Source organism: Phascolarctos cinereus, unplaced genomic scaffold (genome assembly GCF_003287225.1).
Source record: "Phascolarctos cinereus isolate Bilbo 61053 unplaced genomic scaffold, phaCin_HiC Scaffold_5;HRSCAF=322, whole genome shotgun sequence".
NCBI lineage: Eukaryota > Metazoa > Chordata > Mammalia > Diprotodontia > Phascolarctidae > Phascolarctos > Phascolarctos cinereus.
The window spans coordinates 420,687,820-420,702,203 of record NW_027555958.1 but is presented as its reverse complement, the minus strand read 5'-3'; the positions used below and the strand labels follow the sequence as shown (position 1 = coordinate 420,702,203).

At 42.9% G+C, this 14,384-nt stretch overlaps 1 protein-coding gene across 1 annotated transcript in view; it reads right to left on the bottom strand.

Moving 5' to 3' along the window:
- Window positions 1–14,384, bottom strand: part of ADCY10 (adenylate cyclase 10) — a 134,104-nt gene that overhangs the window by 70,080 nt on the left and 49,640 nt on the right. Inside the window, exons 12-13 of the mRNA XM_078155791.1 lie at window positions 12,589–12,778; window positions 8,389–8,444 (exon numbers count right to left, since the gene is read on the bottom strand). Of these exons, the coding sequence (XP_078011917.1) occupies window positions 8,389–8,444; window positions 12,589–12,778 (246 nt within the window). The remainder of the gene's footprint in view (window positions 1–8,388; window positions 8,445–12,588; window positions 12,779–14,384) is intronic.

Genomic DNA, 14,384 nt, shown 5'->3' with positions numbered 1-14,384 from the left:
AAGCTCAAGGGAGCTGGATTCAGAGGACCTGGGTCAAAATCATGGCTCTGCCCCTCTACCTTTGGCAAGTCACTTTCCCTAGCTGTGCACCGGCTTCTTCATCTGTAAAATGAAGGGTGGACTACATGACATTTGAGCTTACTTCCAGCTCTAAATCTATGATCCTAAGGACTTGAGCAAACAAGACTTCAGGAAGAGGAGAAAAATAAGGCCACAGGAGCCAAAGGATGCAGAGAAGCACACACCTGGAGTGGAAGGAGAAGCAGAGAGAAGAATGAGGACCAGGAAAATGCAGCACTCTTCTGTGGGCATTGGCATAAGGATGGTCTCAAAGCCTCTAAATTAATAAGGACCTAGGAATATGAAAAGATTGAATTCTTTCATATTTTGATTTTCCTCCCCAGCCCCAGGGACTCCCAGGGAATGGGAGATTAAGACGGTCCTTTCCCTAGTCCACATAACTCTTTGTACCATACCTCCTATCCCCACTTAATAGAGAAAAGATAATTGTCCAACCTTGATTGTACGATATTCTTCTAGTGATGGATGTTATATGGATGCAAATCATGGAATTCACACTGTTCCCCTGCACAGACTCTAACATTGTAACCAATTTCTAAAGGAGAGGGGGAAAAGGAGAAGTCATCTAACGAGTCTCATGGACAGGGAATTCATCACTTGATTTAAATTTGTTTTAAAGATATGAATAAACAAAAGATAAAAATTAAAAGCCTTTTTAAAAGACACGTAAGAAAAAAAAGACACATGAGATGATTAAAGCAAAGGTTGGTACAAGAGGATGAATTTAAGAATTTGGCACAATCTCTGAATGATAATCTCAAACTGCCAAAGCTCATAATGAACTGTAGCTTCAAGAAGAAATCTAAGGATGGCAAAGAACGAAAAAAATTAAAAGTTATATTAGGGAAAGTACAAGACTTAAAAGGAGACCAGGACTATTCTTCAGGGACAATAAGATGATGACGGACAATGGAAAGTAGAAAATTAGTCAGTTGTTCAACTCATTGTGATCTGCTTTTCTCTGCCAAGGAGAATGATTTTATACTAGAAATAACAGAATAAAAACAACCACTAGGGATTTGGTATCAAAGGTAAGTAAGGAGATGGTAAGAGAGCAGCCACCTGCCCTTCATGAATTCAGGTCACCTGTCCCAGAGGAAGGGCACATCAAAACCTGGTGGATGAAATGCCATGGGATTCAAGAAGGACAAAAGGTGTCCCAATTTTCAAAAGATTAAAGGAAATTGAATCTTTAACCTATAGAACCATGAGCTTGACTCCAATTCCTGACAAAATTCTAGGGTTACTAGTGGATATTTAGAAAAGAAAAAAAAAGCAGTGGCCAGAGAGATAGCGCCATTCTATAAAGACGAGGTTATGTCAGACTAAAAGATCATTTCCTTTTTTGATAGGTTAATGAGACTGCTAGAGTGGGGTAATAATATAGACATAGTTTATCTAGATTTTAGTAAAGCATCTAATAAGATTATGACCTTCCTCCTTCCCTCACTTCATCACGTGCTCGGAGCAGCTCTGATTACTTCCTATCTTCAATGAAGATACCAAACTGGCTGCTGAGCTAGAACTCTGTGTATGTATATACCAATGGAGCAACTCCTGACACTCTGGTTTTTCCTTGCACCTCAGCCTTGAGCAATCTTCTTCCCACCAGCCTCCCTAAAGTCGTATGGCCTCCTAAGCAAGTCTGGAATGGAGCTGCATCCTGCTCACAGTTCCTTTCTTTTGGTAGCAGGCCTTCTGAGATCTCAAAAAGCAGCTGGCATCTTCCCCTCCCTTCCCAGGCACCAGAGCAGTGGGGTATAAATTACGCCAAACAGTTGCCGGTAACAACAGCTGCAGTGGGAGTGACAGAGGCTGATTGGCTGAAAGAGAAGGAGTCGCTCAGAGAGAAATGGCCAGAAGGAAAAAAAGCTCACATAGCTCTGACTGGGCTGTACTCCCTCAGCAGAGATGAAAATGTAAAATAGTTAACAAGCAGCCCTCTTGCAAAGTTCCCAAGGAAGCTAGCATCTTAGTATCTCAACTGATTGCAATTATCTTATGATTTGTAATTGCTTAGCATTCTCTTTTCTGTGTGGGGAATAAAACTGGCCAATATCTGATTCTTTTTTTGTACATGGGGTACCTTTTATCTCCTCTTCCCCTGCTGGGGAGGCCACTTTAGGCTACAGCCCAAAATAGAATTGTTCCTGAGGGGTCAGGTAGCCCTACAATGAAGGCACTGGAACCTGCTTCTCACTGCTGAGGAGCCAGAGCGACTGAGCACAGGGCAAGCACTAAAGTGACAAGGGTTAGTGAAGGTCATTGGCTTCAAGGCAGGCCATTGTACTAGCCAAGTCTCTCATGGTGTCCTTGCGGGAAAGACAGAGGGACATGGGTAGATAGGTGCTAACATACATGGCAGAATCCAGACTCCAAAAGACCTTGACAAGATAGAACACTGAGCTCAGTCTAATGAGATGAAATTTAACAATGATAAAGTCTCACAGGAATTTAGAGATCAACTCCACAAGTAAAAGATTTTAGAGACATGGAGAGAGTATTTCGAGAAGTCTGTGGTTTTTTTGTTTCTTAGCTCGGTTGGGGAAAAGAGGATCCCTGAAGACATAGAACAGCTAGCTGCTCACATGAGGGGAGGGGAGGAGGAATAAGCATTTACTGAGTGCCTACTGTATGGCAGGAGCTTTACAAATTTTACCTCATTTGATCCTCACAACCATCCTGGGGGGTAGGTGCTATTATTATCCTCATTTTACAGATGAGGAAACTGAGGCAGGTAGTGGTCAATGACTTGCCCAGGGTCACAAAGCTATTAAGGGACCCTAGTTCTTCCTGAGTCTAGGTTCCCAGCTTGATTCAACCTGTCCATTGTGTCACCTAGCTATAAATGTCCTGATTTTTTAAAAAAGTCTTTTATTTAAGTTTTAAAAATTTTATTTTATTTTCCATTCCAAAATCTCTTCCTCCCTCCATCCCCTTCTCTACCCACTGAAATGTCCTGATTTTCAAGAGAAATAAGAGAATGGAGTCTGTATGCTATAGGCCAGCAAGCTTGTCTTTAATTCCTGGCAAAATTATAAAATATATTATTAAAGGGAGGGTCAGGAAAATCTGAAAAAAGAAATGGTAACCACAAAGAGCCAGCATAACTTCACCAAGAATACTCTATGCCAGACTGACCTCATTTTCTTTTCTGATGGGATTATCAGACTGGTGGATCATGGAAATGCTGTAGACTTAGTTTACTCAGATCTCAACAAAGCATTTGATAAAATCTCTTAACGCTCTCTGTGTGGAGAAGCAAGGGTCATATAATCATACCGTTAGGTCCCTTTGGAACTGGTTGAATGTACAAACCCAAAGAGTATTTACTAATGGCTTTATGCCATTGCTAGAGGAGGTCTTTTAAGGAAAGGCCAAGATGATCCCTTGTTAGGGGTGTTGTAGATGGAACAGTGGGTTGTCTTGGAGAGCCCAGGAGACCTGAGTTCAAATCCTGCATAGACACTAACACTAACTACCTGACCCCAGGCAAGTTTCTTAACCTGTTTTGACCTTAGCTTCCTCATATGTAAAATGAAAGGCCCCAGGGTCCTTTCCAACACTCAGTTTATGATCCTGTACTATTTAACATGTTTATCAGTGACTTGAAGGCATCGTTGAAGTGCTGAACAATTTGCAGATGACACAAATCTTGGATAGACACTAACATGTTACCCTGGACATTCTGAGCACCGTGATGAACTGCAAAGCACTTTGTTGGAGTCTGTGGATTGAAAGACAAGAAAACAAAGCAGTCCCTGCTCAAAGTTGGATGCAACGTGCACACAGATAATTAAACATAGGATAATTTGAGGAGGAAGGAATACAAATGGGGCCATTAGTATTCAAAAAGATAGAATGCTAGGCAAAATCAAATTTAATAGTAATAAATGTAAGGTCATACATTGGATTTAAAAAACAGCGTCAGAAATACATGATGGGAGAAGCATGACTGAATAGAAGTTGCTCTGAAAAAAGACCCTCCCGTGGGTGTTTTAGTGGACTGAACGCTAGGTGGCTCAGTGGATAGAGAGCTAGACTGGGAGTCAGGAAGATCTCAGTTTGAAGCCTGCTTCATTCACTGAAGCTATGTCACTCTGGGCAAGTCACTTACCCTCTCTCTACCCTGGTTTCTTCACCTGTAATAGGAACATAATAATAGCACCTACATCACAGGGTGTTGTGATGATGAAATGAAATAACATGTACGGTGCCTTGCAAATGCTAGCTATTAACGCTAATTAGGCCATAGTGAGAGACAGAAGGTTAGATTAGGAAGGTAAGAGTTCTGGCCACAACTCATCTGGAGAATTGTGCTTAGCTCTTGGTGACATATTTTAAGAAAGACAGACAAGCTAGGCAGAACGTTGAGGAAGACAAGCAGTATGATAAAGGCATCGAGAGAGACACAGCATCCTTTGGGGGAACATTTCATGAGTGGCTAAAATACTCAGGAGCCATTTGCCTTTCCATCTGTCATCCCAGGAGAAGTGGATGACATTCCTGGGGACACTCACTCAGTTGCTATATCTAGGCCAAAAGTCTTGGGGAAGCCCCAAGCAAAACGGGCAGGAACTGGAGATTTTTAAATCTAGAGTTGAGAAGATTGAGCTAAGATGTGTTAACTGTCTTAGTCTCCTTGGCCCCAAAGGGCAAAATTAGGAACAAAAAGGGAATCAACATTGCATAGAGGCAGGTTGAGGTTCAATATGAGGGAAGTTTCCTAACAATTAGAACCATTCAGAAATAAAACTGGCTGCCTTTGGAAGTAGTGAGTTATTTCCCCTTAACTACAAATCTTTAAGAGAAGGCTAAATGACTGTTTAAATATAGAATGTATTCTTGTTCGGGCATGGGTCGGACTAGCCCTAAGGTTCTGTGGGTCTGGGTGACATCCTAACAATTAGAGAGCTCCAAAATTGGAATTGGAGGGTTTGGGAAGATACTGAGCTCCCCTCCACTGGAGGTCTTCAAGTGGAGACTTAATGACTCCTTGGAGATGCTGTTGGTAAGATTCCTATTCAGGTAACAGGTAAGGCAAGATGGCCTGAGGTCCCTTCAGCTCTAAAATGTTAGGATTCTACAAGTGTAGAATGGCCTTATATGGGGTTGCCATAAAGTCTTTGTGCATATCTAAACTAAAATGACCTATCCTGTAGGTATGATGGAAGCAATCTGTAAGTGATATTTGAAAACACATTTGTTAACATTGAAGACAACTGCATTACACAACTGTGTTCTAGGTCCTGTGACAAAGGAAAATTGATCGTTGTAGATGAGGAGACAAATTGTGTCCTCTGGCCAGCCAACGTGAAGGGTCTAACATGTGTAAGAAGAAACCTCTATTTGTTTTTGTGGCAACGCTGCCTACGACACCCCACCTACAATCTTAGTTAGCAAAGCCAGGCATTGCACTATGGTCTGGGGATCCCAAAACAAACAAATAGACAACAAACCCAACAACAACAACAAAGGCAAAAGACAGTCCTTGCCCTCAAGATGCTTATAGTCTAATGGGACACACATCATATAAACAGCCAGGTATGAGTCAAGCCAGTCAAGTCCAGTCAACCTGCATGGGCTACTTTTCTTATGTCATTTCATAAATGCCTTTGCTTTGAACTGATTTTGTCATCTGGCTGAATATTAAGGGTCAATACATCCGTGGGGGCTGGTGAGCTACGGATGTGGAGCTAGTTGAAGAATTAGAACCAAAGAGTAGTCATTAATGAATTGATGTCAGAGGGAAGTCTCTAGTGGAATGTCTTAAGATCTTTTATGCTATTGTTTAAACCTTTTTTTTTTAATCATTGAATTACAAGCCTATTGCATTTGCAGGGAACATTAAGCTAGGAGGGTACATAATTAACACATTGAATAACAGTGCCAGGATCCAAAAAGATCCCAATAGGCTAGAATCAATCAATTAATAATCACCAAGCATTTATCAAGTACCTACTGTGTTGAAGGCTCTGCAATAGATAGATACTGGGGAGACAAATAGAAAAGTGAGAGTCCCTGTTCTGAAGATCTGGCATTACACTGGGTGAATCCAGCATGTTCGCAGGAACTAACTGAACAGCAATATGGAACAGAGACATTTTTATAGGGATTGAAAGCTTGGAAAGCACTTTCTATGCATTATCTAGAGAACAGACTCCCTCCTTACCTCCAACTCTTAGAATCCTTGGCTTCTTTGAAAGCTCAGTTCAAGGGCTACTTCCTACTTGAGACTTTTCCTGATTCACCCCCCACCCTCCCAGCTACAAGTATCTCCCCTCCTTGCAAAATGATCTTATATTTGCTTTCTTCATCTGTTTGTTGTTTCCCTTTGTACAATATAGGCTGCTTAAGGGTGATTGGGGGACTGTTTCATTTTTGGTTTTGTACCTTGAGAACCTGGCACAGAAGGCATTTAAAAAATGCTTGCTGATTGAATGACTGAGCCTCACAATAACCAAGTGAGATAGGTGTTACAGATATGATTGATTATTGATACAGATATTACAGATTTTTGTGTATTATTACACATAAGGGCACTGAGGTTCAGAGAGGTTAAGCAGTTTGACTTTTGTCACACAGATAAGAAGTATCAGAGGCAGGTTTTGAACCAAGGTTTTCCTGATTCCAAGTCCAGCACTCTACTCACTATAACAGGTTGACTGAATGAATTGGGAATATTTAGCCTGGAGATGAAAAGATTTAGGAGAGTCTTGATAGGAGTATCTGAAGGGCTGTCAGGTAGAAGAGAGATTAGGATCAGAGGATCAATCAGGAAGCAGTTACCTATCAATAAATATTTATTAAGCACCTTCTATATGCCTATTGTGTTAGGGACAAGGGATATGGCGACAAAAAAATGAAACCCTCACTGTTCTTAAATAGTTTATATTCTCTCAGAAGAGACAGCGTGTATATACATACAGATACATATATAGATAGATATAGATAAAGATATATGTCTATTTATATACAGAACAAATACAAAATAAATAAAAGGAGGTTAAATCCTAGATAGGATAAAGGTAAGGTCAGAAGATCATAGGTCTAGAGTTATAATGGACCTCCAAAGCAAATGAGTCCAAATCTCATTTTACAGATGGGGAGACTGAGGCCCTGGGAGCTGAATGTAACACAAGTGAAGCAGGATTTGAAGCCAGATCCTCTAACATGAGTCAGTGCTCTTCTGCTCAGAGGTAGAACAAGGTACAATGGGCAGAGATTCAGAGATGGTTTTACGGCAGGAAAAGCTTTGTAACAATGAAAAGTGTCCCCAAGTATAGTGCTTGCCTGGGGATACGGTGGGTTCTCCCTCAGAGGAAGCCTTCACGTGGAGGCTGGTTGACCATTTGTCAGGGATTTTATTAAAGGGATTCAAGATTAAGTATAGGCTGGACAAGATGTTCTCTCAGGTCCTTCTAACTATGAAATTTTGCATTTCAGTGAAATATTTTTGCCAGAAAATGGGCAGTCCATTGCTGGAGCGTATGCAGCTGGACTCAAATTAGAATGCATTAATAGGGCCTCAAAGGGCAGCAGAGTACAATGGAAAGAGCCCTGGACTTGGAGTCTGAAATTAAGGGCTCACGTTCTGGCTCTGCCATTTACTAGCTGTCTGATTTTGGCCAAATCACCTTCTCTATCTGGGCCTCAGTTTTCTTGCCTTAAAAACGAGAGAGTTGTACTGGATGACTAGAAGGCATCTTTCCAACTCTAAATCCATGAGGCCTAACCACTTCTTTCTTACATCTCTGATACTCCATGACTCTACAAGATGGATTCTGTTTTTGGATGGTTAAGGTAGGGGCAACAGACTGACCAGAGGAAAGACCCACATTACCAAGCTTCAGCCCAGTGACAGTATGAGCTAGGAAGGACACTATTTGTTCATGAGAAGGATATTCGCTCTATGGGAAATGCTGTGATAATCCACTAAGGAGAATGGCCTATCAAGAAGCCCAGGTATTTGGAAATCATTTCATTTCTTCCAACATACCAGGGAAGAAGGCAACTGTGTTTCTCAACACTGAAGCCTGGAAAGGAAAAATCAGAAATCTTTTTAGAAAAGAATGCTGCCCCAATTTTATACTTATCTGGCATGGTTGTGACAGTGGTCAAGACAGATCATGACGGATAAGCCAAGAAGCTGCTAGTATTAATGGAAAACTCTGAGCCAAAGAGGACTTTGTTTCCCTTGGAGGAGCCTGCATAGATGAGCTCAGTAGCACAGAAAATGGTGTATGAAAGAGATCACTTTCAGCTTTCAGACCAGCTTTCATAAAAAATCACGGTTTCATTACTTACCCAGCAGAGGGTAATCTTCTTGTCTGTTGCAGCTGAGAGATGACATACCAAACAGTCTGTTGGGAAGAAAAGGACATATCAGATTTTAAACACTTGTTTGCTAAAAGTAGGTCTTAACATCCAGAACATCCCCACTTTAGCATAGATATTCTTCTTCCCTGAGAAGGTGGTAGGACCCTTAAAATGGAGGGAACACAAGGGTGGAATAGAAAGGTGTCTCTCCTTTCCAAGAGAAGGTCCAGGAGGGTTGGCAAACAAGATTTCACACAATAATTGTCTCCTAGGGAGACCCCACACCCAGCAAATGACCAATGAACTATCTCTCGAGACACAGGATTTTTCTACGATCTCCCTACAGTGTAAAGTTGCATCATTAGAGGGTTTAGGGGATGTGTGCCAGCCTGAATTTGTCACAGATTGGGGTCCTCTTTTGTCCTGGGATGCTTCATGACTCAGAAATGGTGTGGCCCCACTGTTTCCTGCAATCTTAAGGCAATATCAGAATAGTATGGCTCACTATACTAGGAACTAAGGACTAACTGCTTAAAACACCGTGAGTCCAGATCTTGGGCCTGGAGACCAAAATCCCATACTGCAAGAGGAAGGAACTTCATGCTGGGTGCTACTCTAAACACTAACTCTGCGGAGGACAGTGACAGCAGGAGGATCCACTCTTTGCTGTTTTTATAAATCCCCAGGGGACATGACACATAACTAGACCCATCCCACAGGGTCTAGCCCCACAGCTGTCTATAGGATGTTGGCTTAAAAGAGTGATCTATTCCCTCCCTGTGCTGTGTCCTGGTTTCCTTATTTCTGATGTCACAAATATCTAATCGAGGGTCAGAGCTTTGTGCCCCTTCTCTCCTAGTTAAAAACCCCTGGTAGAATGATAGAGGGGAAAGACCAGGTCTACTGGTGATTAGAACCAGACTTAATAACTGGCTGGCATACATGCTTTAAGAAAACTGAAGATGCAGAAATCAATCAGTAAGAAGCCTTTGCTCATTCCCTTTAATACTGATGCCTTCACTCTGTTGGTTTTCTCTCATTTATCCTGTGTCTATCTTGTTTGCACATAACTGCTTGTATATTGTGGCTCCCATTAGGCTGTGTGCTCCCGGAGAGCAAGGACTTTTCTTTCATCTTTCTTTGTGTCCCCAGAGCCTGGCACCTAGTAGGCTCTTAATAAAGGCTTATTGACTTGTTGATTTGAGTCATAGGGACTTTAACCCAAATGAAAAGATAAGGACAGAACAGCTATGATCCTGAGTGAAATCAGCAGAACTCAAACTGTACAGACACCAACCCCAATCGGGGGATAGTGACCAGGGAGGGCTATTTTAGTTGGAAGCACAGGAGAGTAGAATGACACATCCCTTCCAGCAGCAATGGCAGTGTTGATTTGGTTTTGGTTCCAGAACTAGAAAGGAGAGGATGAAGACAGCATAGTGGGCAGTTCCAAGGAAGTTGGTGAGGAGAAACATAGCTGAAGGAAAGAAAAGGAAAACAGAGACAAAGGGGGTGGGTCATCAAGCAGGTCTAGAAGGGGAAGACATAAAGCAAAAGTCTTTGCTTGCTTGTGGTTTGATTTCTCATTGTTAATCACTAGAAGGCTCATTATGTAAGATCTTGCCTATTATTTCACAATAGTTTTTATTGATGATCAAGTTTGTTTTTAAAAGTTTAATTGGAAAAAAAGAGAAAATCTAACTCTCTTAAATGAGTTCAAGACACCCGACCCAGATGATTCAGCTCCCAGCACAAGGAAAGAACCCTAAAATGGGCTTGCACGCTGCTCTGCAGTGAAGAACAGGATGCTAGCCAGGTGAAAGGTCCCATGGTGCTTAGGGGGTAGTGACAAAGAAGATGGTCATGCTTCCTTTTTAATGTCATTTTCATTGATAAAATCATATCCGTTTCTAATGTTGAAACATTTGACAGAGACTTTGGTGGCAAGAACTTTCTATTCTGGGTCTTCAGCAGTTTTATCTGCAGCACGTGTGGGAACAGCTACCAGGACGCGCCTATGCTGGAAGCACTGATATTCCCAAGGCTGTTAGGGTCTGAAAAAAGATGGTGGTCAAGGTGGGGGGAGATGGTTTGACCTGCCTGTTGCATACTGCTGCTTGTCTCTAGACCCTCAGGGTGACTTGCTGATTCAGTTAGGCTAGCTGCCAGTTTGTGGGTGGTTAACTGTTTGGTAGTTGGGGAATATAGCCACAATATAGCTCCACAGGAGCTACCTCCCCAGATGATGGCCATGACGGTTGGGCTAGAAGCAGGATCAGTGATCCAGGAGATGCTGTGACTCATAGAGCTCCAATGCCCTAATGGTGCTTAGTCAAAAATTATTGCTGGTGGATGTGAGCAAGGTCAGTCTCTGCCGCTACAATGATCTCTCCTCTCAATAATAGTTGTAGGGGCTGGACTGGCAACAGGCTGAAGGTTTGGGTGGACCCTGCCATTATCAAGGCTCTTGGGCTCAGGGTCCTGGGCTGTCTCTGTGAGGGTCCCGGGGAAGCCACTGTCAAGGTGGTGGTGGTGGTGGTGATTTGACTTAGTCTGGCACGTGCTACCTGCCACCTTACCCTTGGGGGACCTTGCTGCTTCAGCTGGACTTGGAAAGCCCTTCACAACCTGACCTGTTCATGCCTTCTAGTCTTCTTCCACTTTACTCTCTCCATGCATTCCAGTGTCCTACTGGCAATTCCTCAAATGCGTTGCCCTCTCTCTCTTTCCTGCCTTCGCACTGGCAGGCCTCCATCACTAGGAAGCTCTGTTCTCTTGCCTCTGTTTTAGTTTCCCTGGCCTCCTTCAAGGCTCGGCCCACATTCCCCCTCCTTAGGCTCTCCCCTCCCCATGCCCTGCTAATGCCTTTTCTTTGCACATCGCCCTTGTCTGTCTCCTCTGTATATACCTTGTATGTACCTAGTTACTGACATATTGTCTCTCTCATTACAGCATATGCTCCTGGAGGGGAGGGACTGGGTCTGGTGTTCTTTTGCCTGTTTTTATAACCCTAATGCTTAGCTTAGTGTCTGACATACAATAAAAGGAAGGAAAAATTTATCAAGTACCTACTGTGTGCCAGACACTGTTCTACATGCTCTGCAAATCTTATCTCCTTCGACCTCCCCAACGATCTGAGCAGGCAGGCGCTGTTATTATCCCCCTCAGATCACTGAGGAAACTGAGGAAGACAAACACTGCATTCCCATTCTCTTTAGCTTAGCATCCTTTAAGGCCTTTCACTGTCAGGATGTATTCTGTCTTTCTAGGTTCACCGCGCACACACACACACACACACACACACACACACACACACACACTGCCCAGAAGTGTCCTACATTCCAATCCAACAGGCCTACCTGCCACTCTCCCGACTCAGTATTCCAGTTCTCGTCTTCTTGCCTCTGGCCAGCCTATTTCACATGCCCCCTCCACCTCTCAGAATGCCTGGCTTTCATGTGGGTCTCTGCTCATGCTCCACCTCCTAGGAGAAGCCATTCTTGATCTTTCTAATTACTGCCAAGTACTCCCACCTTTCTCCAATAATCATGTATACACTTATCTGCTTATGTTATACAGTTATCCCTTCCACACAGTGACTTTGCCCATCATGATTTCGATATATTGCGGGTTGGCACAAGAAATTAAATGGGAATTTTGGGATTGTTTTGCAGAAGCTGCAGATGACATGTGAAAGTCAGCAGGCAACACAGAAAAAGTTTAGTATTATATAATATCAACCCAAATTTTACAAGAAGGTACTATAAACACCACATAAAAGAAAAGGAAAAATTCAGAGTTCTTCTCTGGTACAAAGGGAGGGCCAAAAATGTAGAAGGGATAACTCTACTGCCTGCTCTGTCCTGCCCCCCTCAAGTGGAATACAAGCTCCTTGAGAGCAGATTTTTTTCATCTCATCTCTGTCATCCCCAGCACCTAAGCTGGCGTCCTGTGTACTTACTGAATACTTGTTGGATGAAATCAGAGTAAGGAAGCCAGCCAAGGACTCTTAGATACGGGGAGGGAAATAGATCCTCCACTGAACAGGGACAAGTGAAATGTTCTAATAGTTTATTCTTGGCTGGGGACAGAGGTCAACTGTCTCAGAAAAAGGGTACTGGGAGAGACTTTCTTGAGCTCAATTTTTTCCAAGCAGATAATGGGAGGAGCTCATGGTGTCACACTCACACTTTCTCATTGAGGCCCAGGCACTGATAGACTGGTTCAGGCTCGGCAACGCCTTTCATGTGCCGCTTAGGGAGCTCTTTAAAAAAGTAGGAGGGAAGGCTGCAGTTGCTGTATGTCACTGAGTCGCAGGTCACGATGCCAGGGTAGCACACCATCATCCGGGCAGCGATGTTGACTTTTTGACCAACGACTATGTTGTGAAAGACAAAGAAAAGGAAAAGGGCAGGACACCAGTCATTACATCTGAAGGTGGTCTCCCTCTCAAATGATCCCCCAGATGGCATTCTGGCCTCTGGCACACACACCCCCACACACTAGAGATCTGAAGTGCTCTATTATTTAGGCAGTGTATCAGAATACAGATAATCAGCTTTCAATTATATAGCAAGGCAAATCCTCCATTTTCCTTATGAGGTCTGAGGTCTCTATAGAAACACTTGGTATTCAACCATTTCATTGGAAAATAATCCACTTATGGAGAAGTGGATAAAAGAATATATCATATTATGCGTTAAATACCAATATGACACATACTAACATATAATGATGATGATGCTATTCATTGTCATGTATATGACACATTAAAATTGGGAGAACACTTTATAGATGTGAAGGCATTTGATTCTCACTTTCCCTATGAAGTTGGTATTACAGATTTTATCATCATCTTACAAATGATCAAATTAAGGTCCAGACACATCAGGTGGACTGCTTGAGGTTCAATTCAATTTAATTCAATAAATATTTATTAAGCACCTACTATGTTCCAGGTATTGTGCTAAGTGCTGGGAATACAAATGGGCCAAAGACAGTCACTGCCCTCAAGGAGCTCACATTTTAATGGGAGAGACACATGCAAACAAATATAGACAAACAAGTTATATATACACAGGATAAACAGGCAATAATTAACAGTGGAAGGGGATGGGGAAGGCTTTGTGTAGAAGGTGAGATTTTAACTTGGTCTTAAAAGGAAGCCACGTTGGTCAGTAGGCAGAACTGAGGAGGGAGAACATTCCAGACATGATGGATAGCCAGAGAAAACGTCCAGAGCAGAAAGATGCTGAGTGTCTTGTTCATGGAACAGATAGGAGGCTAGTGTCACTGGATCAAAGAGTAGTGTCTGGAAGTAAGATGTAAGAAGACTGGAAAGGGAGAAGTCACACTACCAGTTAGTGTAAGGGGAGGATGTGAACCCTGGAGTCTCCAGACTCCACCCATTCTACCATGCTGCCTCTCCTGGAACCAATACTGTATTTGTAGCCATATGAGACCTGAACTGGGTTTCCAGTGCCAATCCTTCCTAGCAGTCTGGTCATGGTTCACTTAAACTTTCAGAGTACTTCCTATCTTTGTCTCAAAGACCCTTGATGACACTCCCTGATTTCCCTTCCTTTCCCCAAGTCAACCCTTCTACAGGTGAGGAGATTGATCTCACCTCCTGTCTTCTCCAGCAGATTTTTTCCCCAATCATCCCACTCCATCCCCAATCTTCAACTTCTCCCTACATACTACTTTGTTTCCTATTGCCTTCAAACATGAAACCCTATCATCTCCTCAGGTTAGCATCTGGCATCAAGAAGGAAGGAAGGAAGGAAGGAAGGAAGGAAGGAAGGAAGGAGGAAGGAAGGAGGGAAGGAGGAAGGAAAGAAGGAAGGAGGGAGGGAGGAAAGGAGGGAGGGAGGAAGGAAGGAAGGAAGGAGGGGGAGAGGTAGGGAGGGAAGAAGGAAGGAGGGAGGGATGGAAGGAAGGAGGAAGGGAAATGAGCATTTATTAAACACCTACTATATGCCAGG